Genomic DNA, 9741 nt, shown 5'->3' with positions numbered 1-9741 from the left:
CTACTACGTCACCATTTTTTACTAACCCAAATGTTGATCTCTTTCCTAGTGATGATACTACAGGGTCTATCCCATGTCTACCCCTCGAGGCTCCTGCTCCACCGCCTTCTCCATCTCCTGATGATTCCAGACCGGACGGCGATCCCGCTCCTACCGTCATGCCTCCTCCTCCCACTCGTTCTTCTCGGGTAAGAAATCCACCTTCTCATCTTCTTGATTATCATTTTTTTTCTACTATTCTTCATCAACATAAACCTAAGTCATTCAAAGAAGCCTCCACAAATCCAAATTGGCAAAAAGCAATGCAGGAAGAAATACAGGCACTTGAAAAAGCACATACTTGGGATTTGGTTGATCCTCCTTCTGATCAGGAAGTTGTGGGTAGTAGATGGGTATACAAGATCAAGACTCGCTCTGATGGCTCTATTGACCGTTATAAGGCATGCTTGGTTGCTCAAGATTGCACGCAAGAGTATGGTATTGATTATGAAGAGACGTTTGCTCCTGTTGCTCGCCTTACATCTGTTAGAGCTCTCCTTGCCATTGCCGCAGTTAAAAAATGGTCTCTCAGTCAGATGGATATGAAGAATGCATTTCTTAACGGGGACTTGAAATAGAAAGTCTATATGAAACCACCTCCGGGATATCCTTGTCCTTCTCGTAAGGTTTGTCTCCTTCGCAAGGCACTTTATGGACTTAAGCAAGCCCTTCGTGAATGGTTTGACAAGTTCAGCACTACCATATGCAATCTTGGTTTCACTTCTAGTCCTCATGAGAATGCCATCTTCATTCGTAAAAGCGAACGTGAAGTTGTCCTTCTACTTTTATATGTTGATGACATGATCATTACTGGAGATGATATTGACGGTATCTCTGATCCGAAGACCTCACTTCACCATACCTTTGAGATGAAAGATCTTGGTTCTCTCAGCTATTTTCTTGGTCTCGAGGTCATCTCCACAGATGATGGCATCTATCTCTCTCAGGCTAAGTATGCTTCAAATTTTCTTGCTCGCGCTGGGATTACAGATAGTTGCACTGAGTCTACTCCTATCGAGCCTAATGTTCGATTTACCCCTATGGATGGCACTGCTTTGGATAATTTGACTCTCTATCGACAGTTAGTTGGCGGTCTCGTCTACTTGACTGTCACCCGACCAGACATTGCCTATCCAGTTCATGTTCTCAGCAAGTTCTTGTCAGCTCCTCGTACTACTCACTATGTAATAGTTCTGCGCATTCTTCGCTACGTCAAAAGCACTCTATTTTATGGCCTTTATTTTTCTGCCCATTCTTCTTTGACTCTTCAGGCATACTCCGATGCTGATTGGGCTGGTGATCCCACTTATCGTCGTTCCACTACTGGTTACTGTTTGTTTCTTGGCGACGCTCTCATTTCTTGGCGTGCTAAGAAGCAAACCTTCACCGCTCGCTCAAGCACAAAAGTTGAATACCGTGTCCTCGCTGACACCACTGCTGAGGTTATCTCGGTTCGTTGGCTTCTCGAAGATCTGGGTGCTCCTCAGTCGTCTCCTACTGATGTTTTTTGTGATAACCGTAGTGCTATTTAGATTGCCCATAATGATGTGTTTCATGAACGCACCAAACACATTAAGATTGATTGTCATTTTGTTCGACAACGTATTCTTATTGATGCTGTTCGTCTCATTGGTGTTGGAACACTGGATCAGATTGCTGATATCTTCACGAAAGCTCATCACCCGACTCGTTTTTGGGCTTTGTTATCCAAACTCAAGTTGGTCTCTTTAGCTCCCACTTGAGTTTGAAGGGGAATATTAGAAAATCATTAGAATCAATTTAGATAATCATTAGAATCAATTAGTATCGTCTATATTTATATAGTATATCTGTACATTAATTATATGATTCTATATCTTTATTACTTTGATTCATTTAGTATTTATAAATATTCTTTGAATATTGTACCTTTGATCATACTGAATAATACACTTTTCATATTACTCTTTCGGTCTCTTGGTTCTAACATACAAAATCTAATATATACACATTAACGTACGTGCGAAAGAGATTCATATCAATAAACCATACGCACAATGAGACAAAATTGGTATATATTATACAAATTCTCCTTTATATATCTTAAGTCCTGTTTGAGCTATAATAAATAAAGATGATTTAATAGCTGTTAAGTTACTCCAAAGAAACAATAACTTCTAGCTATTCAAATTGATTTTATTATGGAAAAGTATGAGGAGCCAATGGAATATTTATATAATGTGTATAATGAAGGTTTATGGAGTATTAGAGATATAATTATTAGTGTTACTTTTTTTCATCAGTTGAAGTTTTTGGGATGAATGGTATCATAGTATAGTATTAGAATTTTAAATTTGAAAGGTTAAAAGATCGATTTTTGGTGAACTCTAAAATCAGTTTATTTTGTAACTCAATAATCTATTATACATATACAAATCTCATTGTCTCCCTAGCAGAATCTTTTTATTATTTTAAATAAGTATAATGATAAAACCCTAATTAAAAAAAAACAATAAAGAATTTTAAATTTACTTTGAAAGATTAATTTTGTTAGTCAATGGCATGAGAAATTTTTTTTTTCAATGCCGTTCCTTTGCTATTGAACCGACAAATGAGGGATAATCAAATCAAAATCAAATAGCATAGAAATTCATATAAAAAGCGAAATGCTGATTGACAGATTTCGCAATTTGAAATTCTTACTAGTAAAAGACTAATTATTGCATTTTAATTTATGGTGAAATTTTATGCTTAGTTTTATGTAAATTAATAATTAAAAATTATTATATAATTTAATATATTTAATTAAATTATTGTTTAATAGTGTTTTAGTATTAATTGTATATAAAAATAAGTGTATATAAATTTTTATTTTATCTTATTAGGTAAAAATTTAAATACAGTTAAATTTATGTGAAGTTAATAATTGAAAATTGTTAAATGATAATTTAATTAAAAGACAAAACGTGCATATAAGTCAATTGAATAAACATTTTACACAATTCAGCCAAAAAGAAAAACTGAGATATGAATCAATTAGGAGGATGTGTCTATATAGTTTGAATTAGACTAATTCGATCTAGACCAATGAATAGTAATTTAAATCACTTTATCTCAAATTAGACATGAACATAGTAATTCGAATTGGTGCAATTCGAACTAGGCATGCATGAAAGCATCATAGTAATTCGAATCACCCTTATTCGAATTACACACAAACAATCACATACTAGTTCGAATTGGGTGATTCGAACTAGCACCCGATATATTGGCCCATAATAATTTGAAGCATGCTGATTCGAATTACCAACAAGTTAGTAACCCATGGTATTTCGAATTGCACCAATTCGAATTACAAGTATTTTGCTTATAAATAGAGTTTAAATTAATCTCATCCGAACCACTATTCCAAACCCCTGTCCCACCAAATTCCAGAAAAAAGGACCCGGTACGTGTGTTCTGGATATTATGGTTTTCTCACGCTTATCGTTGGCGACAATAATGTATATCCCACAACAATATTATACAGGTTTTTAATAGGCCATGTAATATGATTCATTGCTGACCTAAATAGGCTTCAACATAACATAAGACAATAGTTGCAAAAAGAACACATCGTATAACACAGTACATAAACTAAATAAAGCGAACTGAACTAGGAAATAGCTAACATACTCAAGTGCAAATACGAAACTAAAACAACTAAACCAACAACTACACATCGACCCCGGTCCCCGTGGTGACACCTCCCTGTGGACAGCTTCGACGCGTGTCTCCTGGTTGTCTGCACAGACCACATTTCTTGGGACTATTTGGATCAGCCTCGTCCATACTAGTCCAAATCCTGGTGGTCTTAGGACGTCTCTCACTCGCACGCCTCTTGGTGGGATCTGGTATGACTGTGAATCCATCATACGGTGGCCAAAAACCTTCGGAGATGGGCGAGGTGAATCCCATCTGGTACACACTGAACACCGAGCTAAGATGATACACCTGGTGGACGTACGACTGCCAAGTGAGCCATGAATACGCACAACATGCTAAGGCGTGAGAGCAAGGATAATGAAGTGCCTGAAAATATCCGCAATCACATGTCTGATCCCTGAGTGACACTTTGTAACTACCAAGTGAGAATGACCCAGTAGGAGTGGTATCTGAGATGGTGAACTCGGAATTATCTTTGTCATACACAGTCATCGTGAAGCACCTCAACATCTTCAAGTTAGCCTTTATACTCTTCACCAGATGTTGATTGAATTGCTGTCCAGTTCCCAGCTGGGCCTCTGCTTCTTTTTCCTTGCGAACAAATAGCTCTGCCAACTTTCTGTAAGTGGCCTTCACTAGTGAGCACACCAGAAGGTTCCTGACCCCTTTTAGATGGAGTTAACACACTCAAAGATATTCGTCATCATGTGTTCGAATCTTCTATCCTCATCCTGATGCTGAGTCCACAACGAATTGTCAATCCTGTTAGCCCAGTCACACATGGCAGTGTCTTCAGACCGTAGAATATCAAACCAGTAATCGAATTCCACCTCAGTCTTGGCATACGCTGCATTCACAAGAAGCCTCCTTGCATCCTTACCCATTAAATGTGAGGGAAAAATTTGCGGCCACATGTTGAATACAGAATGAACGGTATACAGCAGGTGGTAGCCAACCTCCGTTAGAAGCCTCAAGTGCAGCCTTGATACCGTTGTGCCTATCTGATATCACCAGGATACCCGGTTGCGGGGTCACGTGCTGGCAGAGATGGGATAGAAAAAACGATCAGGACTCCGCATTCTCACCCTCCACGAGTGCAAATGCAACATGCAGTATGTTGGAGTTCTCATCTTGTACAATCACAACGAGCAACGTACTACCGTATTTACCGTACAAGTGGGTCCCATCAATACTCACCAACGACTTGCAGTGCCGGGATGCCGCAATACACGTTGGGAACGTCCAGAAAAGTCGGTTAAAATAGGCTTGCGAGTCGTCCACCTGCCCCCCCACTCGAACAGGACTCGTACTCAACACTGCAACACTACTAGGCATCGTCAGCTGCATACCTAAGACCCATCATGACAGCTCGTTGTATGACTCATCCCAATCTCCCTAAATATGGGTGACGGCCTTCTGCTTGGCCAATCAAACCCTCCTATAAGTTGGCCTGAACCCAAAGTGTGCCGCCGTCGCATTCAGCAGTACCTTGATGAAGGCCGATATCACATGATAATCAAGACTCCTGTGATCAACGTTGCGAGACAAGTATGAGGTCTATTATACCGTTTTACTTCCCAAATACCCTTGCACTGTCGGAGACTTAGCTTAATCAACCATGTGCACCCATTCCCAAATTCGGTACACTTCCCAACGTACCTGCGATAATTGGACTCCACCACTTTGCACCGTACCCCGCGTCGGATGCTATATGTCTTCACGCTTAACACAGCCTCCTCTTTATCCTGAAACTCTGCAAGACCTCCAGTAGCTTGGGTATCTCTAGCACCAAATCCAGTGGGTTCCCTAGGAACCCCCTCCTGTCTCATGGCATCCAAGTCCAAAGATGAAAAGTGCGGAGGGTACTACTGTGTCCCAGAGCTAGAACCACCACCAGCCCCAGCTAGATTACTCACTGCAATGCATCGTCACTGTCATCAGCAATGAGGTCCGACTCCACATAATCATCTTCATCATCATCCAGCAATGCATCACCCATACCAGCCGGTGCCCCACACTGTAAAGAAATCGGCACCCTATCCATGATACCAACATCTCTGCCACCACTGCAATTGAGATCAACAGCAAACGACGAGGAGGCAACAGGCTCGTCCCAAGGTGCATTCACAGGCACGGACGAAGATGCACCAACAGGTCTCGAGCTAGAACCGGCTACCGTGCCTATAGTTTGGGTATTCGGGTTCGAACCCCTCGAGCTAGATACCACATAAATCAACTTTGCCAACAGCTCAGGTGTCCTAACCTCGGGAAACTGCCGACGACAATGGAAGAGGACCTGCAAATCCTCGTCACTCCCTATGATGAAACAATCGTACTTCACGTCATCTCGCAACACTGAGATTGAAATGCGATAGAATAACTTCTGAACTCGTTTTACGCCTTGCAGCTCAAATTTCTATATTATAGAATTCAAGAATTCATCGAATCTCATCGTAGGCCTCATAAAAATACTCAGAGGATCTTTATCAGTGAACTTCACACCAGATCCTGTTTTTCTCTTAATGGACCCTTTATAATGCACCAACACTACAAAACTCTCTTCACTAGCCATTTTATCACTCTAATGAAAGAAATTCACGTTCACACCATACTTATACACATCTGGAGTTTCATAATTCGAATCAGCTAGATTCGAACTGCCTATGATTTGCTCACCATATAATTCGAATCAGGTCTATTCGAACTACCTACGAATTCATGTATGCATAGTTCGAATTGATCAGCTTCAAATTACCCTCGCTATAATTCGAACAGTCCTGATTCGAATTACTCCTGTCTATAGTTCGAGTTGGTTTGATTCGAATTACATATAGGCAGCTTTGGTTGATTCATATTTTGTTTTTCTTTTTGGCTGAATTGTGTAAAATGTTTATCCAATTAGTTTATATGCGCGTTGTGCCCTTAATTAAATCTATCAAATCATTTAATAATTTTCAATTATCAACTTCATATAAAATTAACTGCACTTAAATTTTCATCTATTTATTATCATGTGTTTAATTTGTTTTCTCTTTAGAAACGGCGTGACTGTACATGCTCATTAAGATTTTGAAGCCTAAAAAACAATATCAGAGCTGCATCTGAACCCGATCTGGTAACTATGCAGGCCGTGAAAACGTTTTCGAGTGTCATTAGCAATTAAGTTATTGAAAGTCAAAACCAATCTTGCTACGATTGGATTCGTTAGTATTATAAGCGGCGTAGCAAAGTCATCAGATGCTAATAATGTTTCCAAGATGATTTTTTTTTATCATTCAATAAGTCAAATGCTATGTCTAGACTTATCAAACGGATAGATCGATGGCTATATGATAAAATTTGTTCCTAGAGATCACTTGTGTTTTAAATTAATGTTTGAAATATTTTTCAATTAAATTTATTTTTAAAAATTTTAAGTTTGTCATATTAATCTTTTTATTATTTTGTTACTTATAATATTAAAATTTATTAATATGACACTTAGTGATATTATAGTACATAATTAATTATTTTAATTAGCTATTAATATAATATATAAATTTATAAAATTAGATAAAATTAATTTAAATTGAAAAATTTAAATGTTTTAAGATCTCTTTCATTTTAAGATTGATTTGATTTAATTACATAAATTTATGTTTGGATTAGTAAAGTTTTTATTTTTCAAAAATAGTTTATAAAAATTATATTTTAAAAGACAATTTTTTAAAAATTATAACACCTGGCATTTAGTAAAATCAAACTAAAAATAATTTTCAATAAACACAAGCACCACAATTATGTTTAATAAAATAGCTTTTAAAATTAAAAAGAACCATAATAGACATAAATATAAAAGTTAAATTTAAAAATTAATAAATATATGAAGTTATATTTAATAAACACAAGTCAATTTTAAAAAATTTAATTCTATCTTAGATTATTTCAAAAGTATCTTTTTTTTTTAAAGATGCAAACACAAATATATATTTTTTATTTATGAAACAAAAAATAAAAAATTTATATTTTTAAAAAATATAAATATCTCTTCAAAAAAAATTTACTAAATTATACCTTATCATGTTAGCAAATAAATTAGAACTGATATATGTGTGCGCTTTAATTAGTATAATATCACTTAACATACTCTATCGACAAATTTTAATGTCATCAACAAAAATTAATATAAATAATTTTTCAAAAATAAATTTGATCATTTACTGACACTTCTACCATTATTCACTCGTTACCGGTACTATATGCATGATGCGTTAACGAGGAATATAATAATGGCACCTACGTCAGTAAATAGCAGTAATTTAATTTGGCGCTTTTATTTTCCATACAAGTAACTGTATCGCACGTTATAACCTAAAAACTTAAGAGGAATAAATTAAATAATTAGTAAGTAAGATTTTGTTATTTTGACAACGCAGTTACCTATATGTGAAGGGGGAGCAAGGAGCAGCATTGCCGGGCATGCATATATCACAACTCACAAGTCACAAGAGCCAAATAACAATTCAATTTTGGGAAATTGTTGCTACAGAATCATTATATTGACGTCGTGACGTATTACTTACAATTCTTAAACTCAAACTTTTACGCAAATAATAATATTTGTATTTTGCTTTTTTTTTTCCCAAAAAAAAAAAGATAAGGTATTAAAAGGGTGATCATAAGTTTTGAGGATTGTAAAGGTAAGAACAAATATAATGTCAGAAACAAGGAGTAATGCACTGATGCACAAGCATGTAAGCTGACATGTGTGTCAACCTTCAGTTCATCAGTTCCTCAACTCGACCACGTCCTTATTGTTTTTTTTTCCCCTAATAATTTTAATGTTTCTTTATTTTTTTTTTCCCCTTCAAACGGATTAGCTTTCTTTTGGGAAATATATGTTGAATTCATAAAAAATAAATGCAATAAATTAATACGAGAATAATGTATTATAAACATATAAAATAAAAAATATTTCTATCATATATATAAAATACATATGTATTTATATTGATCGATCGATTTAGTAAGAGTAAGATTCGTTGTGTTTCATGTCTCCAAAAATCAAACATACCTTCAAATATCCTATTAATAATCGAGAAAATTAAATGAAAGCTATATGTATCAACAGTAGTGTAACATAATTAACAATTTATCTTGTATATGTAACATGGTATCAAATAAATATGTTCTATCAATAAGGGTTATATGATATGAATACATATAGAAACCAAAAAATAAAAACTTTTGAAGATGTTTTAACGTAAATTATAGAGTATTTATTTCAGAAGATGACACTCACTTCTTCTATGATATGTCTTAATAACAATTTTTTTCATCTAATTATAAAATGTATAATTTTCTCTCCTACAAGATTAAAATAACATACATTTTATTCTGTTTAACAAAAGTATCCTTCAATAATCATTATAGTTATATATAAAGATTTGTAATAATTATTTGGTTGATTTAAATAATAATAATATAATATTATTAATAATGAAATATATAAAAAATGTTAAATAAATATTTTATAACATGTTAACATATTTTATATTTAATTTAATTTTTTATATATTTGATGATTAATGATAAAAATATTTAAAATAAATAAATTGTATTACAACAATAATACATATATGTTTTATATTATTATTGTTATTTTTAAATCAAGTAAATAATTATCATTAATATAATTATTATTGAAAAATATTTAGGTTAAATAAATTAAAATGTATTTATGTTAATCTTATAAAATAGAAGATGTAAATTTTATAAATAAAAAAAGAATACTATTTAAACATCTGATAATAGAGAGGAGGTAATTTTGTATTGTGAAGGATGGCGGAGAAGATATTAATGTAGATGGGGGAGGGAATGGGGAATAGTATTAGCATGAGGAAAGAAACACAATAAAGAGAAATAGTGGTGGTGGACCCAGAAGACAGACACAGAAGATGTTGTTGTGAGGGGCAACTAAGAAATTGTGGTCTATTTATACATGGGCAGGTCTCTGCTTGGGTTGCATTGCCACTGAGA

General features: G+C 34.8%; 1 protein-coding gene across 1 annotated transcript; it reads left to right on the top strand.

Annotated features, from left to right (window-relative positions):
• The first annotated feature begins 626 nt into the window (after positions 1-626).
• On the top strand, positions 627-1781 carry LOC130965918 (uncharacterized mitochondrial protein AtMg00810-like). The gene is made up of 2 exons (XM_057890676.1): positions 627-1490; positions 1572-1781. Exons 1-2 carry the CDS (start codon positions 627-629, stop codon positions 1779-1781), a joined length of 1074 nt encoding a protein of 357 aa, XP_057746659.1.
• Positions 1782-9741: the final 7960 nt, after the last annotated feature.

Source organism: Arachis stenosperma, chromosome 3, assembly GCF_014773155.1.
Source record: "Arachis stenosperma cultivar V10309 chromosome 3, arast.V10309.gnm1.PFL2, whole genome shotgun sequence".
Classification (NCBI taxonomy): domain Eukaryota; kingdom Viridiplantae; phylum Streptophyta; class Magnoliopsida; order Fabales; family Fabaceae; genus Arachis; species Arachis stenosperma.
The sequence above is the reverse complement of the archived record's forward strand: the minus strand, read 5'-3'. Positions and strand labels throughout refer to the sequence as shown.

Coding starts and splice junctions, on each gene's coding strand:
- LOC130965918 (XM_057890676.1), top strand. CDS start 627: ATGAAACCACCTCCGGGATATCCTTGTCCTTCTCGTAAGGTTTGTCTC. Junction 1,491..1,571: donor CCACTGCTGAGGTTATCTCG/GTTCGTTGGCTT, acceptor AGTGCTATTTAG/ATTGCCCATAATGATGTGTT.